Genomic DNA, 24096 nt, shown 5'->3' with positions numbered 1-24096 from the left:
AGAGTATGCCAAAATTGGACTTTATTTAAGCGCAGTCGCGGTCAACATTTGCATGAAATAATCTTCAAGCATTAAATTATATGTACTGTACTATCGATTTAAATAAAAATTTCATTTTTCTGAATTTTACGTGTGTTTTTTTGAACAACTTTCCTATAGCTCTTAAAAAAACACCCTTTACTTCATTCCGAACACTTGAGCTGTCTACCTGTTCTTCACCGTTTTCTGGTAAATAATGAAGCTAAAAAAGGCAAAATCTATATTCTTTCTATAGTGAGAATTTGCCACTTCCCCTCATGATAAAATGTTATATTGCTCTCTCCAATTCTCTTTGGAAGCTTTTTGGGCACCGCAAACGCTGCTTGTGATAATTCGTACCAACTACTCGTATTTGCATGGCGAACAAACCTAATGTAACGCCACTATATGTACAGTTGGTTTGGGTATGCCATTGTGTCGTATGCACCAACAACTATTTCACTTTCATCTATTTTATTTTGGTACCTACATACATATGTATGTAAACTTTACGCATCAATCAGTGTTTATACCCTTATTAGTGTAGTGTTTTAATAAAAGGTTCGTAGCTTGGATCGTTCGTTTGGAGACTGCATATAAAGGAATAAATACATAATTAGCACAGTATTTAATTTTGAGTGTTTAGAAGCAGTCCTAAATACTCACGACGGTCGGTGCTATGTTACCGGAATGTCCCGGACTTATATTCAACCAAGGGCTGTGACTCCAACAGCAGGTGTAAGATGCTACAACAAAAACAACTCCAAAAAGCATTTCCCCAACAATTTATGTCACAACTTACAACTCACAATTGTTCAAAATTTAAATAAAAAAGTTTAAACTTTTAAAGTCGTCTTTAAAAACAGAGTTGCTACGATACAATGAGTAGAGCCAATTTTCAGTATTTGAATTTTGCTTAATTAAAAAACAAAATTAATTTTTTGATGTGTTTTTATTATTTATATCATTCATTAACCCTACTAGATTTCGTTTATCCTTTTTTTTAAGCATTAATTATAAAAAAATAATAAAATAAATTAAAAACCATTTCAAAAAGGAACTTGGTAATCGGGATTAAAGTTCTTACGTCATGAAACATATGCTTATGCTGATGTTGTAATGTTGAGAAAAAAAATGTTTTCTCTTAAAATGCCATATGTCATTTTTTCTTCAAAGCGAACCAAAAGGCTAATGATTTATATTAATAGAAACTAAAGAAAAACTACAATGAGAACAAGCAGTTGGACTGCTCAATCAGCTGAAGGCAAATTATTCATGCATACACACATACACACACATATGCATATTACTATATATTTGACGCTATTGAAAAGTTTGCACAACGGGCCTCCTAGCAAGCTCATTCACGATCAGCATTAATCGTTTGGGCACTTTGCAAGTCGCCTCTATGTAATGACAATGTTCGGCACGCTTGATGCGCTCGGCAGCGCATTGCATTGCCTTTTTGCTTTTGTCATAAAATTCGTCTAGAGGAAATTTCGGCAGCTGTGCATATATGTGTGTATGTATGTGTGTTTATGTACAATAGAAATTTATTGAAATTATTTTTCTCTTCGCTGTTGGCCATTCTCAAATTTATTTCTTCGAACAGTCGGGACGCGACTGGTGATTACGCAAACAGAAATTTTCAAAAATTTTGTTAAAAGTAGTGTGAGCAGTTGTATAAATTTGATACGCTCGTACATTAAAATAAATACGCGTTCGTTTATAAATTCGCGTGCCGTCAATTTAGAAAATAAATTATGATGGCAAATCCTGACAAGTGCGCGTTTTGTGGAGTGGCAGCGACGCAGAAGTGTGGCGGTTGCAGAAATGTTGTCTATTGCGGCAAAGAGCATCAGGTTATGCACTGGAAGAAGGGGCATAAAGCGCAGTGCAAGTGTTATGAGGTGAATAAAATTGATTTTCAGATACACAAAAAACCTAAATTAAAAAAAGACATTGTAAAAGTGTCTAAATACGGACGTCACCGAGTCTTGTACATATAGGGTTTACCTTTATGTGTCAATACGTCATTGTGACTAGTTTAATGGCGTATACCTACTGGTCCTTACTGGTCATATAGTAAAATGTAAAATAAGCCATTTCATTTTCATCAAAGTAAGAGAAGTTTCTATATGAAAACATTCTGGTGTCAAACGGAATGATAGAAACTTCAATAGGGCGCCCTAAATTTAATTTACATTTATTCCCGTTTGTTTTTACCGGTATTCAGACAGCAGTACCAAGTCGCTAGAGATGTCAATACCGGGACTCCAGACTTTTAGACGCCGAAAATTTCGGGGCTTGTCGATTAACATTTTTTTTAATACAAAAATCTCTTTTTTGAGAAACAAGAAACTTTATTTACAACATTGGTGGAATTTGTAGCCTTTGCAACACTTTTATAACAGCTGGCGTTGTATTTCGTGAAGCATTAGGTTTGTTCTTCTAATGGCCTAATTCGGAATTATCTCAGGGCAACTAATGCGGATTAACAACTAGACTTAATTCTCATAATTCAGCGTATTAGGGGAATTTTCGATGGCAACATTGCCGAAAAATTACAGTTAATATCTATTGTGAATGAACAATAATGGAACTTTTAAAGAGCAAGAAAGACTGGATGCAATCCCAGTTTGCGCTAATATGTTCGAAATTAAATGAATTATTTTGATTTTCAGAGCAGTTTGAGAAATTTCAATTTAAGATTTCTTTAAATAAATAATTTTTTCTTAGTATCCCGTTTTTATAGCCTGCGGTCTATCTTTTACTGACAAAACTATCCAATGGGCAAATCAGCTGTTCTCTAATCCGAGTAACAACTATTTGCCACATTACATTTTTCAATCATAATTAACTGCGCCGGTAATCCCGATTAAGGCTGTCGTCTGTCTAGACTATGAAAGTCGAAAGGTTCGAATCTAATATACGTAAAACACCAAAATGAAGAAAAAGTTTCTTTTATAGCGGGGTCGCCCCTTGGCAGGCAATGGCAAATCTCCGAGTGTATTTCTGCCAAGGAAAAGCCCTCATAAAAAACCCTTTGCCGTTCGGAGTCGGCTTAAAATTGTAGGTCCCTTCATTTGTGAAACAACATCAAGACACACGCCACAAATAGGTGGAGGAGCTCGGCCAACCACCCAAAACGGGTGTAAACGCCAATTGTCCACAGCTCTTCGATCATGAATTCGTATTTTTTAGCATTTGTCGCATTTTAGCAGATATCTTATTTAAATTAACGAAATGAACTCAACGAAGAATTCGCTCTCAAAGAGAAAAAATATCAAAAAAGTACATGAACGAAAAACCAGTAACAATTTGCAAATTTTAGGAACAGCTGATTGATTAAATTGTTGGCGGGAGAAGTCACGAAAAGTAAAAATTTTTTCAGCTTAGTATTAAATTAAACAAACAAAATTAGCAAATAAAGTGCAAAATAAAGAGATTAGCATGACATGTTTTTTTATAATTTATTCCATTTCATCATCGCTGTCAAAGGACAGTATTGTTGTGGCAATCACAGCTCTTTTCCTTGCTTGCGGCTATATTGCCAATTATGTACTTAATAACCAAGAAGTACAGGGTGGGCCATATAGCGTTTGCTTTTTGAACTACCTATGTTTTTGAGAATGGTAACACAAATGATATGTCAAATGTGTTCATAATTTACTTAAAGGTTTGACATTTATGAAATGGGACGCTATACGCGTGAACAAAATTTGGAAATATTGAAAACCTATTTCCAAAGTGGTGAGTCTTCTTCTTCTTTTCTCATTTTCACAGCGGTGGCTATGTCAATAAGCAAAATTGTCGGATTTGGGGTTCAGAAAATCCACACGTTACTGTAGAGAAGCAAATACATTCACAACGAGTCACTGTTTGGTCTGGCGGCATCATCGGGCCATTTTTTTTTCGAAAATGAGCGAAGAGCCGCGGTTACAGTAAATGGTGAGTGTTACCCTGACATGCTCAACGAGTTGTTTCCAAAAATTGAAGAGGATAACATGGACGACATTTGGTTTCAACAGGACGGTGCAACTTGTCACACTGCCAAAGTTACACTCGAACTTTTGGCTACCGTTTTTGAATTCCGATATCAATTGGCCACCTCGCAGCTGTGATTTAAGCCCGTTGGACTATTTTTTGTGGGGAGCCGTTAAGGACAAATACTATGCGAACCATCCAGAGACGATTGATGCTTTAAAACACGAAATCGAAGTTGCCATTCATGAAATTGGAGCCCAAACAATCGAAAATATGCTTAAAAAATGGATTGATCGAATGTCCTACGGTAAAGCAAGTCGTGGCAGTCATTTGAACGATATTATTTTTCATTCATAAATGACAATGTTCAATCTTCAAAATAAAAAAAAAAATACCAGTCTAACGGTTAGACTTGATAGAAGTGAAACCTTCCGTAAAACAAACTGAGAGAGAATAAGACGAAAGCAGCATTAGGAGCGGGATAATTATAGGTTCATTATAATATTGCTATAAAGTTCATATTTTATTTTCTTCATTTTATTATTATTCATCCTCAATGTTTTCAATTTCAACAAATGATACGAGTGGCTTATGATAGATAAAATATGATACAAATGCTTTGGTTTCGATGTTGTCAAAAAAAATACCCAAACGGACCGAAGAAACAGACTTACAAATTTCTTCCATTTTCGTCTACTTGTATTCATATAAAAATGTATGGCTCTTCCCACCAAAGCTAAATGTATTAGTATATTTTTTCTTGTATTTATTCAAATCCGAAATCCCGGCGGTACTGCAATACCGGGTCAACCCGTGGCAGAGAAGGAGCAAGCCGCCCCTAAAACACTCCGCCCATTTCCAAAAATTAGTTTAACATTTGTTGTCCTCCGATGGAGGATCTATCAGATGTTAAGCTGATAACCACACTACCTAGTCAATACATTTTAAATAATAAACCTAATAAAACTTTTGAGAATTACACGCTCACAAAAATTATTTATATCAACATATAATATAACGCTTCGTAACTAAATAACTTTTAGGCCAGCGATGACAGCATGGCGCGGTAGCCGAGCGACTAGCAATGTGAGCTTCCGATCCAAAATCCTTGGTTCGAATCACAAGAAAAAATAAAAGTTATTTTTATTTAGTTCGTCGCTACTTTTATATCAACATATAATATAACGCTTCGTAGCCAAGTTGGTCGCTTTTTTCGTTTCACTTTTCCTCAAATCACTCCCAACGATTCTAAAGAAGTTTTCACTTCAAAAAGTTTGAAATAAATATTGATTAGTTTTTTTTATAGCCGATTCAAAAAGCAAATTTTACATGGCCCACCCTGTACAAACATAAAACACAAATATGCCTTGAATGATTTCAATTTGTATTTCGGAAACTGCAGCAATGGTGACTGAAGGCTGTGGTTCAAAAGTAAAAACCTCTAAACCTCTAACCTAAAATATATTTACTTGCATTCTCCATTTTAATCCCCGTTTTTATTTAAATTTAGAATTTTGACTCAATTCTTAAATTGTAATTCGTGTTTACTTTTACTCGTATTTTGCCATCAGCTGTTTTCTCACTTGCAAATTCTTACAAGTAAAAATTTATGCAGTAAAAACTTGCAACTTTGTCTCAAAATGAAATGCCATTTTGTCTTTCACTTTCCCCTCTTTTGCAAGTTTTTTAGACGCCGCGAACTCGAATTGACAAAACTGGTGGGAATTTGTAACAATTACGACCACGCTAATAGTTGGCAGAAAAAAACACCATTTTTACTCAATTAATTTTATTAGAACTTACATGTTGCTAATTAGCAAATATTTTCTGCTTGAGGTATAAAAGACTTTGAAGAGTTAACAAGCTTGTAGAATTTTATGTTTATAAATCTGTAAGATTAATCTATTGTGTTGTAAATGTATGAAATGCTCAAAATTTCATTTCTCCGTTGTTTTGATTGAAAAATCGAAAGAAACCAAAAACCGCTTAATTTCGGGGCACTTTCGAGATACCGAAATCACCAAATAATCCCCTGATAATCAAGACAACCGCTACTAATGACCAAAATGAATACTGACCGCTGTTGTAATCTCGATAATAAATACTTTTAAGCCATAAATATTTGTGCAAAAACCGGAAAGATATTCTTGGGAAAAAACTATGATTTTTTACGCATAACAAGTTTGGCTTCAATGAAAGTAAATATTAGTAATTAGTAAATATTTTTTAACTAAAAACTCATATTTAGAAATCTTATTTACAAATATTTGTGACCTGGTCTATAAAAAGGTACCTTACGTGTCAAAAAATCATTTTTCACTTTTTTGTTGATTCGAATAGTGTGTGAAAGGCTCTTTAAAATGGTGAAAACCAGAAAGTCATAATTTGTTTAAAAGTTTGTTAAAAGTAAAAAAAAAGAAAAGTACAAATACGAAAAAGACTGATTTTTTTGTCAAGATACAAATAAGAATAACGAAGACAATAATTTGTGCAAATTAAAAACTGAACCATTCCTGGACAGTCTGAGGTGTAATGAATACGATACTGAAGTCTGTTTTCAAAAAATTTTTGTCACCGGGTCTTATAAGTTTTTTTTGGCATGGATGTTGGTACAAAAGCAAACTTATATTTTAAAACGATTTCTGCGATTTGCATTAACTTTTTCTTATTTATTTATATATAAAAAAAATATTTTTCACTGCTTCTGTGATTTTATTGATACTGTGATCTATGCTGAAGAAAATAAGCCAAACCGGATTGAAAAATATTAATATTTAAAAAGTTACAAGGGTTTTTAGAAGTTTAAACTTTAACTGCTGTATTCTCGAAAACTTGTTTTCGCACGTAAGGTACCTTTTCGTAGACCAGGTCACATTTATGGCTCAAAGTTATATAAAACTAAAACTAATTTAATGCTGATAGACAATCACATTTTAACCCTTACAAGTTTTGTTTTATAAAAAATAAATTACCGTGAAATTCCAGGTTTTCTAAATATTTTTTACTGATTTTTAAGAATCATAAATCTATTAAGGTATTTTCAATCTTTTTTTTTTTGCTAGTCATTTGCTTTATTTTACAAAAATTATCATGTGTCAACTTGACTTTAGCAAAATAAAAAAAAAAATAATAATAATTAATTTAATTTAAAAGTTATAGCTGTTTGTGTTCAGACCGTTACTATTTCGGTGACCTTTTGATAAAACATCTAAACTCGACTAAGGGATTAGGGGTAATCAGCAACCCGAAAAAATTATGATTTTCAATCTTTTTTTTGCTAGTCATTTGCTTTATTTTACCAAAATTATCATGTTTCAACTTGACTTTAGAAAAATTAAAAAAAATAATAGTTAATTTAATTTAAAAGTTATAGCTGTTTGTGAGGAGTCCGTTACTTCAGTAGTCCCTTACGGCTCCTTAGAGTAGAGATTCATCTAAAATCAATCAGACAAAAGAAATTAATTTTATTAATAATAATCTTGTGTCTGATCGAAGCTTTTTTCAAAATTAACAATATGGCGGCCTCAGGAAATATTTTTCAATTTTTCGAGAAAAAAATTGACAATTAATTGTTTAAAAAAAAGTTGAAATTTTTGAAAAATCGTTCAAACACGAGTTTTTTATGTTTTTCAAAAACAGTATACATTTTATTGAAATCTACCAAGCGGCTTTTAAGTTACAGTGATCACCAGTCCAAAAACATAGTTGTGAGATCAACGCATTTAAAGTTTTGCTATCAAGCTCCGAAGCGCCCGAGCGGCTTTTGTTAATTGTTGAATAACTCGGAAAAGTATTTGTCGGATTCAATTCAAATTTTCACACAGTATTTTAAAAAATCATTTTTTTTTGAAAATTCTAACTACCCCTAACCCCTAAGCGATTTTTACCTGTCAAGCAGTAAATTCCTTAGTGCACCACTTTAAATGTTAATCATTCACGACTGTAATTCAAGAATTTTAAGTTACTTTTGAAAGGTCAGGATTTATTAAACTGAAAGCAGACACTACAAAAGTCCTATAAGTTGTTTCGTTGAAAGTCCACAGATTTAGTGGCGATCCATTAAAACCATCCATTTTACTAAATTTGTGCAATTTTCCTTGATTACTAAATAAGCCTTGTCGCCTTCCTGTTCAGCACGGCTTGACATAATCACACCATATTTCTCCAAAAATAAAAATCAGTTTTCTTCAACAAAGGTAACCGGTATAGAAGAAGGATGGCAGCATAATGCTGAAAACAGTGAACGCCGTACGCAGTACCTTACCGCAGCCCCTAACGAGCACAAAAACTCATCCCGTGAGAACAACTGCGTTTTTTTAATTACATATTTACACAATACATCGGTTTGTGTGTGTTTGTGTTTGGTTGTATCTACACAATGTTGCCATTGATATTTTTGCTTACACAATTTTCACACATCCCCGCTATCAGTTACAATTTTTCATTGTTTAATAAACCAAAGCCCAAAACCAACAAATGCAAATAGTTCATTTATCTATAATTAACGTTATTCAACAGTGTTTTTAAGTTATTTTAATAAAAATTAAAATTTTTCTAAGTTTATTTTGTAAATGATTTCGAAATGTACTGCTTGGCAACACTGTGTGGTGAGAGAGCAATCAGCTGACAGGGTATTGCGGGAATTTTTAAATATCGTGAAATAAAATCTACGATACTACGATACGGAAGGAAGGAATTTTTCATTTACATGGGGTTCTCATTAGTTTGATCGTAACAGCTGACAGGGGACTGCGTTTACGTTGTTCACTGTTTTCAACATAAGACTATCATGTCAGATCGGGAGATGATTTGACTGGCAAGGCTGAGAATTGGGCCATAGATAATAAGATGCGAAACTCTTTAATTTTGAGAGAGAACGCGCCTATGAGCTCGTTTCAAAACTTGGCAGCATTCACACATTATGGGATTTTAAATAGCTGATAGGCGAAATGGCGGGCTGCCAGAAGAAACGCGCCAGAAATAACTGACGAAAACAGTTCGTTTTTGCTGAATGGAGGAATGATGCGATTGAAATGTTTATAGTTATTTGTCTTAAAATTAATTTCATTGAAACTGAAGGGAGTTTGTACAATAGAATTTTCCTTTTCGGCTTCTGCTTTCAATTTGTCTTGTGTACATATATGAATACATTGCATGTAAAAGGTAATTTTATTGAAAACTGTGTGTTGGTTTATGTCTGTACCATTTGAATTTAAGTTTGAAATATTTTGCAAACATATTTAATTATTGCTTAACTATTATTAAGTAATAAAAAATTAAAGGTTATCTGCTTTAGCTTTATTCTTATATTAAAAAATTACAATATTTTATGTATGTGTTTATTTATATATTTTCGAGTTCATTACTTTATTATTGTCATAAAAAAAATAGTACACCTCCTAAAAAAAATGATACTAACGTACAATATGAAACGGATGAAGAGGAACTTGCACGAGAGACGGATTGGATCCTAAAAAAAAGGCCAAGTAAGAAAAGGAAGGCTGAAGTATCACCTAAAATACAGGCTTCTAACTCAAAAGTTACTGCAAAATCATCCTTTGAGCAAAAAGAGAAGAAAATCCCGCGACCTCCACCAATAATGATATCTGGAGAATGCGATTACTAACAAATTTTTAATATTGCGAAAAAGGAAATGAAAAAAGAGTTTCTTATTAAACTTCTAAACAATAATACTTACAAAATCAATGCATCAGATCCTGATGACTATAGAAACCTGACAAAAATGCTGACCAATAAAAACCTATCTTGGTATACATATGAAAACAAGCAAGCCCGGCCGATTAAGGTGATGGTAAAGAACTTGCATCATACGAGTGATCCAGGAGAAATAATATCAAATCTTCAAACACAAGGACTTAAAACCATCAGCGCAGTCAATAAATTGAAATGGAAAACTAAAGAACCTTTAGATATGTTTCTCATTACGTTTGATTCCAGTGAAAACATTAAGAAAATACATGAAATAAAAACTATCTTACACTCTGTTGTTACTATAGAAGCAGTGAGGCAATCAAAACTCATACCGCAATGCAAATCATGCCAGGCGTATGGGCACACGCAAAACTACTGTGGCAAACAACCAAGGTGTGTCAAATGCGCAGGGAAGCATAAAACGATTGAATGCACAAAGCTTGAACAACAACAACCAAAATGCTGCAATTGTGGTGAGTCCCATCCTGCGAACTACAGGGGATGTGTTGTTGCCAAAGAACTACAAAAGATACGTGATCAACGAGCTGGCTCAAAAATAAAAAATAATATAAATAGTACTCAAGGCAAAAATATAAATAAAAATATTATAGGTAGCTACCCAAATAACCTTACCAGCAAACCAATTTTGCAAAACAATACTACACCACTTAAAAGACCCACATTCTCACAGGTAGTAAAAGGAAACAATCACTCGGAAAACGCTAACATACTACAACAAATATTGGAAAAAATAACGACACAAAACGAGTATATGACTGCACTAGAAAAGAGATTGCAGAAGATCGAAAAAACACTACACCTAGTTGAATAAAAATGACTAAATTTTTAAAAATAATGCTATGGAATGCAAACGGCTTGTTTAAACATCAAAGCGAGCTGGAAATGATTTTAGAAACCGAAAAAATCGACATCTGCCTAATATCTGAGACGCACTTTACCAAGCAGTCATATATCAAATTCAAAAACTACAATACATACCATTCAATTCACCCAAACAACGCCGCACGAGGAGGCGCTGCTATTATTATAAGAAACAATATAAAGCATTACGAAGAAGGCAGCATCTCTATACCTGAATTTCAAGCAATAACCATAACAGTGGAGAGTGATAGGAATTTATCAGTCACTGCAGTCTATAGTCCCCCAAAACATCAGATCAAATGCGACCAATACATAGAGCTAATTAATAGTCACGACAACCGATTTTTAATGGGCGGTGACTTCATTGCGAAGCACACACACTGGGGCTCGAGATTAACCACTACAAAAGGTAGAGAATTATGCAAAGCTCTTCAACAGACTGGATGTATAACATTTTCTACTGGGACTCCAACATACTGGCCAACGGATTCACAAAAAATACCCGACCTAATCGATTTTTTCATTGCCAAAAAAATATCAGCTAATTATATCACCATAGAAAGCGGGTTGGATATGAACTCGGATCATTCTCCAATTTTATTAACATTATATGAAAATGCGCTTATCAAGAAATTGCCATTTACGCTAACAAATAAATATACGGATTGGGAATATTTTAGGAACGTTTTAACCGCGGATAATCACAATGCAGAAATTACCAACACTTCCGATTTAGATGATGAAATATTAAGATTATCTAACCTTATACAACTGGCAGCCTGGAGTAGCACTTCGGAAAAAAAGTTTGTCACATCAGGTCATAAATATACCAAAGATATTAAAGATATGGTCGCAGAAAAACGCAAAATACGAGGACGATGGCAGCAAAGATTTTAAAAACAGATCTCTGAGTACGTATCTAAAGAGCTTATCGAACGAACGCAGCACTGATTACTCGCTCTGGAAATGTACAAAAAACTTTTCACAGCCAGTAACACAGTACCCACCAATCAAAAAAGAAGACAGTTCTTGGGCTAAAAGCAGTAAAGAAAAAGCTAATGTTTTTGCTGAGTACCTCGAGGGCATCTTTAAGCCATATGACACGTCGAGGATAGCCGGAATGCAGCCACTTACCTATGAAACTGATGCCGAAATTCCCCTTGTTACGGATTCCGAATTGCTTGGTGAAATAAATAAACTAAAATCAAAAAAAGCGCCTGGGTATGATCTTATTACTGCTGAAATTTTAAAACAACTTCCTCAATGCACGATATCTAGGTTTACTGAAATAATAAACGCCACATTCAAATTGCACCATATCTCAATATATTGGAAAACTGCTGAAATAATTATGTCTAATAAACCAGGGAAGCCAGCGCATGATGTCACATCTTATCGGCCTATCTCGCTCCTACCAATTATATCAAAACTGATGGAAAAGCTTTTAGCCAAACGTCTCAACATAATTATTAAGCAAAGAAATATAATACCAGTGCATCAATTTGGTTTTCGCACAAAACATTCTATCATCGATCAAGTGCACAGAATTACTCGCATCATTGAAAACGCCTTTGAGGAAAAAAAGGTGTGCTCTGCTGTCTTTCTCGACGTGTCTAAAGCCTTTGACAAAGTTTGCCACATTGGGCTCCTCAACAAAATAAATGCGCTTCTACCAATACAATATTTTAATGTTCTAAAATCGTACTTATCCGATCGTTTTTTCCGAATAAAATACGAAGACACATATTCCGAACTTAAGGAAATTAAAGCTGCCGTCCCACAGGGCAGCGTACTGGGGCCCATTCTTTATATTCTTTTACGTGTGATCTACCTATTGACATAAATTGCTCCACAGCAACTTTTGCTGACGACACAGCCATCTTATAGGTAGGAGAAACTCAGATTGACTCAATCAAAAACCTTCAAATTTATTTAAATAAAATCTCCGAGTGGACCATTAAATGGCGCATAAAACTAAACGAAACAAAATCGGTTCATTTAGACTTCACACAGAAGAAAATCAAATATCTGCCACTACATATAAACGGCGTACAAATCCCGTATCACAACACCGCCAAATACTTAGGTATGACACTAGATACCAAGCTTAGATGGAATGCTCACGTTAAAAAGAAAAGAGAAGAGGTAGATATCAGATTTAGAAATATGTACTGGCTTATGGGCAACCAATCAGCCTTATCCCTATACAATAAAATTCTTTTATATAAGCAGGTGCTTAAACCAATTTGGACATATGGGATCCAGCTATGGGGCTGCTCAAGCTCAACCAACATAAAATCCATACAAAGATTCCAAAATAAGGTACTACTATGCGCTGTTAATGCACCTTAGTACGTCCGTAACACCGATATCGAACGCGACCTTGGAAAGACTACGCCACCATGTAAATAGCGAAGCCTCAGCCCTAATTGATCCCGTTAAATGGAAAGAAAGGCTGAAACGAAAAAAACCGCACCAACTCACGCAGTAGCCCATTTCCCTGCAAGCCTGATGCAGAGTATTTTTAAATTTAGTTGTATTGTACAAAATTAAATCCAAATTGTTCGTTAGTTTATAATTTATTAACTAGTTACAATGTAAATAATAATAAAAAAAAAAAAAAAAATAGCATTTGTATATCAATTGTATATCATTGAATAATTCCATTTAAATGTTTTTGATTTTTTTGCTTATTTTTGAATTTTATGCTGATTGTGCTTATTTTTATTACACTATATGTAGGTGTATACGGGTGATATAACGCTATTAGGTAACCGCGCACTACTCGTATATACTAACCTCAACGGCGGTGTGGGAACTAAAAATTCCCAGTTTTTGTTTAAAAAAACCCACTCAAAGTTCCTTCCGGTGTGGCATTACTGACGAATATTATAAAAAATGCACATTTTTCAGCGCTCTCACGAGAAAAAGAGTTTCGTATCTAGTCATCTATGAATTGGACATTCGCACTGAAATAACTTCGAGGTTTCAAAGTCATTGAAACCGCAGTTCATTAGCAAGATATAATACAAAAGCCATCTTTTGTTCTAATAAAGGGTGTTTTTTTTAGAGGTTAGGTTTTCAAGTTGGCACTACTTTTTTCGTAGATGGTCTTTTTGACAGCTGTCACTTGATTTATGCTCAGTTTGGTTTGCCATTTCATAATGAATAGACTTACACCTGAATAACGTTTGCAAATCGTGCAAATTTATTACGAAAATAATGGTTCGGTTCGCGCGTTTCGAAAATAATGGTTTTTGTTCAGCGATGAAGCTCACTTTTGGTTGAATAGGTATGTCAATAAGCAAAATTGTCGCATTTGGAGTGAACATAATCCACAAGCCATTGCTGAGACGCCGTTACACCCTCAAAAAGTCACTGTTTGGTGTGCTCTATGGGCAGAGGGAATCATTGGTCCATATTTCTTTAAAAATGAAGCCGGCCATAATGTTACAGTCAATGGAGAGCGCTATAGAGCCATGATTAATGACTTTTTCGTGCCTGAATTGGACAATGTTGATGTGGACGACCTTTGGTTCCAACAAGACGGCGCTACATGCCATACAGCCAACGCAACAATCGATTTATTGAAGGAAACTTTTGGTGAGCGCATTATTTCGCGCCGTGGACCTGTGGCGTGGCCTCCAAGATCGTGCGATATAACACCGCTGGACTATTTCTTGTGGGGCTATGTGAAGTCGCTTGTCTACGCAGATAAGCCCGAGACGATTGACGTCTTGGAAGAGAATATTCGGCGCGTTATTGCTGACATACGGCCCCAATTGCTGCAAAAAGTGGTCGAAAATTGGGCCTCTCGGCTGGAATTTATTCGAGCCAGCCGCGGCGGCCACTTGCCCGAAATCATTTTTAAAACATAATGGCAAACCCTTATCTTTATAATAAAGCTAAATTCTTGGCCATAACCTTAAATTATATACGTTTTATTTCATCTTGAAAACCTAACCTCTAAAAAAACACCCTTTAGATTGTTGAGCTTCTCCATTTTCACACATAGTGGGCGTTACAAAATGTCCAGGATGTTACAAGTCCCTAAAGGTTTATGATTGCCTTTAAATTTTTAAATCTATTATGTCAACTTGGGACTTTTATTTGAAAATAGGTATGTTTCTATTGATTCGCCTCATCTGTGTGTAGATATGATAAAAAAATTATATGAATGTATAATTTTTTAGATGTACCATTTTTTCTATAGTCCAAAACCGTTATTTAAAGATGTCTCGAAAACGACATAATAGGTTAGGTTAGGTTAGCCTGGTTGGCAATAAGCCACGCATAGACCTTTTGGTCCCTAGCGATACCAGATGGAGACCGACCTCTATGAATACCTAAAGTAGACATCATGTAGGATGTCAGCGTTTTTGGCGAATCTAAGTAGGGCTGGGAGCTCCGCTTTTGAGACGTCTTCCAGACCCTCAAACAAAGGGGCTCCCAGGCATCTTAGTCGCGTTTTTTATAGTGCCGGACAAACGCACGGAAGGTGTTCTAAAGTTTCCTCAACATCCTCTCTGCATTTTCTGCATTGTTCGTGTTAGCAATCCCCATTTGTACGCATGTGCAGCCAATAGATTATGACCTGTTAGCATACCTATGATAGTTCTGCAGTCCTTTCGCGAGAGCGTAAGAACGAATTGAGTCAGTTTTTTGTCGTTAGTTCTACAAATGACTTTTGCTGTTTTGCATGTGGTCAGATTAGTCCACCTAGCTTCCACTTGCCTTTTCATGTGGTCGTCCATTTCGTTGTATATTGTGTTTAGCGGTTTTGGTATGTCATTCTCTTGCTCAAAAGGTAGTCTAACAGCACGTTTTGCTATCTCATCTACTATTTCGTTCCCCATAATGCCTTTGTGACCAGGTACCCAGTAGATATACAGCCTACTTTATGCGGCTAGCCTTTCTATGGCCTCCCTGCTCCATCGAACATTTTTGGACTTAATACAATACAATATGACCTTATTGCTGCTTGACTATCCACGTATATATTAATTGTTGAGTTCTTTCTTGTTCTAGTGTACGCTAGCTCTGCCGCTTTCCCCACAGCAAAAACTTCCGCTTGGAAAATACTGCTGTGGTCTGGCAGCTTGATAGGCTGCCTTATCCCTAGTTTTGAGCAGTAAATACCCGCTCCCACTCCGTCTAGAGTTTTAGAGCCGTCTGTATAGATGTGAAAAGTTCTATGGCCAGGCTTCATGCCTTTGTGCCCTCCCTCCTCTTCAATTGTAGTGCGAAACCTTCTCTCCCAATTAAAGTACGGAGTCATGTAGTCCGTGCCACCTGAGCTCCACTTTCCTATTGAGCTGTGACCGAAGGTTCTGCAGGTGAATACCCCCACAGCCATTAGCTTCCTCGCGGATTTCGCTGCCAGGCTTTCCGCCATGAGGTCAATAGGTGGCATGCTGAGTATCATTTCCAGCGCCGCCGTTGGAGTGGTTTTCATCGCTCCTGTTATGCGTAGAGCAGCGAGTCGTTGAATCCTTTCCAGTGGCATTAAGTATGTCGGTTTTCTTGTCGCAGTCCACCATACTAAGGCTCCATACAGCAATATCGGTCTAACTACTGCCGTGTAGCACCAATGCATCAGAGAGGGTGATAGACCCCAAGTAATGCCCAGCATTCTTTTACATGCGTACAACGCATTACTGGCCTTTTTCACCCTCTCCTCAACATTGTGCTTCCACAGCAATTTGCTGTCCAGTATTACTTCGAGGTACCTCGCACAATCTTTGAGAAGTAGTTCGTTGTTGCCTAGCTTCGGGAGGTTCCACGCCGGGACTTTGTACTTCCTGGTAAAAAGTACCATGTTCGTTTTTCCCGCGTTTATCCCTAGCCCTGCGCGATATGTCCATTGGTGTATCATTTTGAGAGTGTTGTTCATCACATTACTGATGGTGTCCCGGTACTTTCCCGTAACTACTATAGCTATGTCATCGGCATATGCCACTAGTTTTGGTGCCCCTCCGTCAAGTTTCTTAAGCATTTCATTTGCTACAAGTAACCATAATAGCGGCGAAAAAACACAACTCTATTAATTTTAATTCAATTACAGTCAACTATAGCTCATTCGACGCAAAATTAAATTTACTATTAAGGTAGTGTACTAAAAAAAATCCTCAATATCGGATAATATCGTAAAAATTATGTCAAAGTTGAAAAAATAGAGAAAAAATATAAAAATTCCAAATACTTCCGTCTACAGTCTCGTCAGTTGTCATTTCAGAAAAATTGTCAATAAACTGTCAAAAAGGCTTGTTTTTGTTCTTTCGAACTAATTCGAAATCGGATGGAAATTGGCGAAGTTAGGAGTGATTCTTCACATCAACCTACTGAAAAACGGTTTTATGGCCATAAAATGAGATTTTGGGGGTGTATTGGAAATTTCTCCTATACCATTTTGTTTAGTTTTTCTATAGCCATAAGTTGTGCTAGGTCTCCATAAAAGTATATTTAATTTTTTTTTTGTCACACAGTGTAATTTATGTAAATTTTGTAATTTTATATTAGAATTGAATGACTCGCTCCTTGGGTAAAAAACACTCCTCAACTGTTTTTAAGCTGGCGTTATCAGCGTTCACTCAAAATAGTTCCTGAGATTGTCTGCAATTATTTGAATATGCGTACGAAAAATCCTGCTAATTGCGATTACTTTTCAACAAATATCGTTTAATCGGGCACAACTAATTGCTCGTTAAAATTAGAAATTAATTAATTGCAACTGTCTGCTATTTTTTTTTAGGTACAATCACCCTTTTCGTTTGCCCGAATTATTTTAATTTTGTTGGCACAAAATCAAATTTGCCATTACGAAGAAGGTGATTAACCTGTAGTCAGACATGTTGCAGGTGGTCGGCCGATCAGTTGGTCGTGCTGCCAACATTGCGTGACACGCGGAAAATCACAGAGAAGCATTAGAGGAAAGAATAATGTAACGGGACGCAATGATATTGAAACACTTGAGTAAATATTTATTTTTACCAGTTTGTTTATACAACGAGCTAAGGCAACAGGTGGCTGCGAGAATAAGTTCGTGGGGATGCCATACACGTTTATACATACATACATACATACAAGCAACAAGCAAGGTATGTATGTATGTGCTTATAAATCTCGATGAACGAATCATTTGAAGAAATGGCCTACGACTGATGGCTTGGAAGTCAGCATTCGTGGCATTACCAACGGGGTAAGGGGGCTTCTGTGCTAAAATCCCCAAAAATAATTAAGTAAAATAAATAAAAAAGAAATGAAGCAATCGGGCAATCTCCTTAAAATGCAGTTGACGCAACCAATATCCAAAATGCTTTTGTATTAATTCGTTTATCTTTTAATTATTAAAAAAATTAGTTGCGGTCAAAGCGAATCTATTGAATGTGATAGCAGTAGACTGGCTGATTTTTTTTTGGTCGTGTACATTCGGGTGCCAGCACAAAATGAAATAACGTATGTTTACGACCCATAAAGGGTGTACGCGCCAATTATAATATATACACATGCCACACAAAGTCTGCGTTCACCCGAATAGCCTTCTTAAATTTATTAAAAACAAACTAGAATATTATGATTAAATTGAAATCAAGGGCAAAAACAAAAACAAGATTCCCCACTTCACTTTTTAGATAACGAGAAAATAATTTCAGCAGCATGTAAATGTGACACGAAAAAGTCTGCGTTCAGCCTGTTTATTTTAATGATACCGTTAATTTTAAGATATTTTTCCTTGTTTACTATATATAAGGTTGTCAAAAAAGTCTTGCGGTATTTCCGCAAGCTTGTCTTTGCAAGCGCGTAGTTCTAGTTGTATTCGTCGCATCGATTCACGCTAGAGCTTTTTGGAAAGCTCTTTTCACGTGCTAACACGTGTTTGATTAATTGTTGTTTGCTTTTAGTCGTTCGTGAGTTATAGCGTCGCAAACATGGAGCAAAATAAAGAGAAAATACGGCATATTTTACAGTACTACTATGATAAAGACAAAAATGCATCTCATGCTGCGAATAAAATTTGTGCAGTTTATGGACCCGATACAGTTTCCATTTCCACTGCACAACGATGGTTTCAACGTTTTCGTTCTTGTGCAGAGGTGATCGAAGATGCGCCACGGTCTGGAAGGCCTGTCGTCGAAAATTGCGATAAAATCGCTGAATTAATCGAAAGACACCGGCATAGTAGCTGCCGTAGCGTCCGCCAAGAGCTGGGCATGAGTCATCAAACCGTTGTATACCATTTGAAGAAGCTTGGATTCAAAAAGAAGCTCGATGTATGGGTGCTTGGTAGTCGGAAGTTGTCCACAAGAGAGTCCTGTGAAAATTGGCTATCCAAGTTTTTTGACAATAGGGAAGCGAGCTTTTATAAGAGGGGCATTATGAAGTTGGCATCTCGTTGGGAACTCGTCATCGAACAAAACGGCGCATATTTGACTTAAATCGCATTATTATAACCAATTTTATGAACAATTGAAAATTCAATAAAAATACCGCAAGACTTTTTTGACAACCTTATATTAATTTTTGATAGCGCATTACTTCGACTGAATGTTAACAAAACTTAGTTGAACATTTTATTTATAACTGGAGATAGTTAAAGAACATGGAAGGAAAGGGAAAAGAAATAAGCGTTTCTAAGAGGAAAATAATTATAAAAATGTGAAAAGACGGAAAAAGTTTCCGAAATATTGGAAAATCTATTCTGAGAACGTATTCCTCTATTCAGGGAGTTGTAACAAATTTTCGGCAAACTGGAATTTTTACATCTAAGCCCGGGTCAGGGCGTCCGAAAAAATCATCGACCCGGGAAGAGCGTTCTATAATCAACTTGCCAAAGAAAACAAAAAGTTTTTGCGCTGAAACTACCAGAAAAGTTCTACGTCAAGCTGGATACCAGGGTAGAGGCGCCCGAAGAAAGCCTTTCATTTCTCTTGTGAACAGACGTAAACGCATTCAGTTTGCTAATGAGTACATAAATAAGCCTCCCGAGTTCTGGAAAAAAGTAATATTTTCAGACGAAAGTAAATTTTGTATATTCGGAATAAAAGGCCGTCAAATTGTGGAACTGCTCTTGAAAACAAAATCTTGTTGGGACGGTTAAGCACGGAGGTGGCGGGGTTATGGTTTGGGGCTGCATGGCAGCAAATGGGGTGGGTCAGTTAGAATTTATTGATTCGACGAAGGATAAATGGGGATACTTAAACATACTAAAACGGAATTTAAAGCAAAGTGCAGAAAATCTCGGCTTATCCAAAACATTTTGGTTTCAACAAGATAACGACCCGAAGCACACAACCGAGATCGTTATGCTTTGGCTCTTGTACAACGCCCCAAAACAGCTTAAAACACCGCCAGAGTCCCAAATATTAGCCCCATCGAGCATCTGTGGGATCTATTGGAAAAAAGAATTCGTCAGCAAGTGATTACTAGGAAAGAGGTTTTGCGGAGTCTCATGCAGGCAGAATGCAGGAAGATAACAGCAGAGGAAACAGAGAAACTTGTAAGTTCAATGCCAAATAGGCTGAGTGAAGTCCTGAAGCAACGTGGATATCCAACTAAATATTAGATTTGATTTTTGCATATAGCATATCATGTTTTTGTATTAGACTTTAAGACTGAACGCAGACTTTATGGTCGCTTTATTTACTTGTTGCAGCCATTATTCACCGTTATCTAAAAACTTATGTGAGGAATCTTGAAATTTAGTTTTGGTTTTGAAACTTAAACATATAATAAACATATAAATATATACAAATTTATAAAAATTATAAAATCAGGTTGTGTGTTTCATTCACTAAAAAGTTACTGTAGGGTGAACGCAGACTTTGTGGGGCATGTGTATGTATATACAGGGTCCGCCATATAACTTTACGGAATTAAAAATGCTATAAAAAATAAACTACTCAATATTTTTCCAAACTGTTTTTTTTATTTTGAAGTACAATCCTTCCGGTTAATGATGGAACACAACTTCATTCATATGGCTGCCTCGGCTAACCATGCACCATCCGATACGATCGGTCCAATTTTTCAACACATTTTCGATTGTATGCGGCTGTATTTCAGCTATGACATCGCGTATGTCGGTCTTCAGTGCATCAATTGTTGCTGGTTTCTTGGCATAACACTGGTCTTTGACGGCACCCCAAAGATAATAATCCAACGGCGTCAAATCGCAGCTCCGAGGCGGCCAAACGATATCAGTATTTCAGCTGATAATGCGATCTTCGAAGACAGTGCGCAAAAGATTGATCGTAGCATTCGCTGTGTGGCAAGTAGCGCCATCTTGTTGGAACCAAATGCCACCAATATCCTCCTCTTCAATTTCTCGGAACAAAAATTCGTTGAACATGGCCCGGTAAAGCTCTCCATTGACGGTTACGGCCACTCCTCGCTCATTTTCGAAGAAAAATGGACCAATGATGCCTCTCGACCAAAATCCGCACCAAACAGTGACTCGTTGTGAATGCATTGGCTTTTCTTCGAGTGCGTGCGGGTTTTCTGAGCCCCAAATGCGCCAATTGTTAACATACCCGCCGAGATGGAAATGAGCTTCATCCGAAAAGATGATATTTCGGCAAAAGTCTTCATCTTCTTCAAGTACACATTCGTACACATTCTGCAACATTACCATGATTTTCAAAGTAATGTCGCAATATTTCCCCGCGTTCTTTGAGCGTATACACAACCATTTTCGTTCAGCAGAAGAATAAAACTAATTTTCTGTCAAATCAGATGACAGCTAAGTGTTACCATTCTTCAAATAATACCTAGTTCAAATCCGTAACGATAGATGGCGGGCCCTGTATATAAGTTATTTACTGGCATATAGGTCACTTTTCCAATTAAATATGTATAATCCTCAATTCCCACTTGCTTTTACAGGTCTCTATAAATAACACCCTCGGTCGTCACTTGCGAGCCACACGCGACATCAAAAAAGGTGAAATTTTCCTGCGCGAAAAGCCGTTCATCTACGGTCCCAAAGTGGCCAGCGCACCCATTTGCTTGGGATGTCATCGTTTATTGCCCGCACCTGTGCCGCCACAAACAAATTTCTACAAGTGCACTCGCTGCTCGTGGCCCATGTGCGGTCCGCAATGCGAAAGCTCATCGATGCATATTGATGAGTGCGAACTGATGGCGGTTCGAAAATTCAATGCCAAAATCGACTACGATCCCACCAAAGAGCAGATACGTAAAAAGGAGTCAGCGTACTGCGCTATTCTACCGCTACGTTGCATTCTACTGCAAAATAAAAGTCCAGAGTTATTTGATCGCTTCGCCAATCTGGAAGACCATCTCAGTGAACGCATAAATACGCCACTCTATAAGATACTCAGCGCTAATTTACTTACGTTCATTAAGACGGTAATGGGTTTCAGTGAGTGGAGCGATGATGATGTGTTGCGCATTGCAGCCCGCTTGGATACCAATGCTTTCGAGGTGCGCCAAACAGCGACAGCACAGAAACTGCGCGCAATCTATTTAAATGCAGCGATGATCTCACACGATTGTGTTTCGAATGCGCGCCACACCTTCGACGAGCAGATGCAGATACTCTTCATAGCGAAGCAAAATATAGCTAAGGGTGAAGTCATTGCGACCTCCTATACACAGCCGCTGAAATGCACACCCATGCGCCGTCAGCATATACAGGAGGCGAAATGTTTTGAATGTACCTGTGCGCGTTGCAAGGATCCCGAGGAATTGGGCACATTTGCGGGCGCCATATTATGCAGCAGATGCAAAGTGGGCAAGGTGAGTCGAAAGGGTAACGGAATTGAACAATTTACTAGATGTATACGTACATACATATATTTGTTTCAGATAATTTCTACCGATCCGTTAGACAATGGTGCAGTGTGGAAGTGCCAACTTTGCCCACACGAAATACCCGCCAAACAGATCAATTTGGGTAACAACGCCATCCTGAAAGAAATCGAGACGTTGAACAAGAAGTCACCCAATGCGCTTGAAGAGTTCATCCATCGCTACCGTGACACGTTGCATGAGAAGAATACTCACGTACTGCAAGTAAAATATGCGTTAACGCAGCTGTACGGAAATTTGCCGGGGTTTCTAATACGAGGTAAGAATATACTTACCTTCATTTCATTAAATATGTAGTTCAATACTTAAAAAAAATATGTACATCTGATATCTACTAGAAATGAATGACGCGGCTGTGAAGCGCAAGATGGAACTTTGTCAGGAGCTGCTGGAAGTGGCGGAAGTGCTCGACGGTGGCTGGAGCATATTTCGTGGCAACCTGTTGCTCGATCTGCAACAAGCATTGGTGGAGCAAATAAAACGTGAACACGCAAAAGGGTTGCTGACAGCAGAAAATGTATCTGAAAAGGTTGAGGAAGTAATGGAATTGCTGAAGGAAGCTGTGGAAATATTGAAGCTGGAACCGGATATGCAGGATCTGCTTAAAGAGCGTACACAACAATTAGCTACTGAACTGGATATGAAATGTCTCCTATAGTAGACAACCGCTGCAACCCAACATATAAATAGTTCATACTACAACTCACAGTTATAAGTTATAACTTCAAGTTTTAAGCTTTGTACAGAGTTCAAAAAAATACAACAAATTATCACCAAAAATTCAAACGTTTTATTCGGAGTTTTCAGCAAAAGTTTGGGTAAATGATAACACCAGAAATATTGTTGGGCTTAATTTTTTTATTATAATTTATGTTTAGATAATTTCATGACATTTAATTTTTGGCATATTTTTGAATATGATATTCAGCATAAGGCAACTGCGACTACGAGTTACAATCAGTACAATTTTTTAACCACACATTGTCATCGATGTTTAGCGGATTAATTTTTGGAAACAAAAATTTAGTCAGCATGGCGCGTAGCGCTCGCCATTTACCGTAACTGCAGCTCCTTCCTCATTTCGAAAGAAATAAATCCCGATGCCGCAAGTGTTCTGAGAACTTCGCGAACAGATCTATTTTTTTCAAAATAAATTTCCATAAACGTTATTTTGGCGTTGAACGATTCACGAAGACTTGCCAACTTAAAAAGATATACTCTACACAGAAATGTCAACACAGTTTGCTTTTCTCAAGTGTCAAACCATAGTCATCGATATCTATAGTTCTCATGCAACTACAAAAAAAAACAAGTCCGCGTTTAATCCTTTATTGTTATTAATAAAAATACTATAATAAAAAACGAAAAATGTGAGCCGTCATGGGACGCCTGGCAGATGTGAAACATCGTGTGTGTACAAGTAATATACATTAAAGATAATATTATTACAGGAATTAAATATAGCCTAATGAAAAAATTAAGTATTACGAATTTCTTACAGAAAATGGTAACTTTATTTAATAAACATTTATTTACATGTGATATCAAAATTCGATATTAATATCGAGCCACAATTTAAATATTGTCACAGATGAAAGTAATAGTTATATTCGATGTTTCCTCTGCCGGTATTACTGTGACGATTGGTCGATGATAAGTAAAGTACGT

At 36.6% G+C, this 24096-nt stretch overlaps 1 protein-coding gene and 1 pseudogene across 1 annotated transcript; one reads left to right on the top strand and one right to left on the bottom strand.

The window, feature by feature from the left end:
• Positions 1–1599: 1599 nt before the first annotated feature.
• Positions 1600–23202, top strand: LOC129242530 (SET domain-containing protein SmydA-8). The gene is made up of 4 exons (XM_054879216.1): positions 1600–1928; positions 21481–22356; positions 22426–22687; positions 22767–23202. Exons 1-4 carry the CDS (start codon positions 1782–1784, stop codon positions 23084–23086), a joined length of 1605 nt encoding a protein of 534 aa, XP_054735191.1. The 5' UTR covers positions 1600–1781; the 3' UTR covers positions 23087–23202.
• Positions 4772–4958, bottom strand: LOC129243259 (U2 spliceosomal RNA; annotated as a pseudogene).
• Positions 23203–24096: the final 894 nt, after the last annotated feature.

The sequence above is a fragment of the Anastrepha obliqua genome, chromosome 3 (assembly GCF_027943255.1).
Source record: "Anastrepha obliqua isolate idAnaObli1 chromosome 3, idAnaObli1_1.0, whole genome shotgun sequence".
Taxonomy (NCBI): domain Eukaryota; kingdom Metazoa; phylum Arthropoda; class Insecta; order Diptera; family Tephritidae; genus Anastrepha; species Anastrepha obliqua.
The sequence above is the reverse complement of the archived record's forward strand: the minus strand, read 5'-3'. Positions and strand labels throughout refer to the sequence as shown.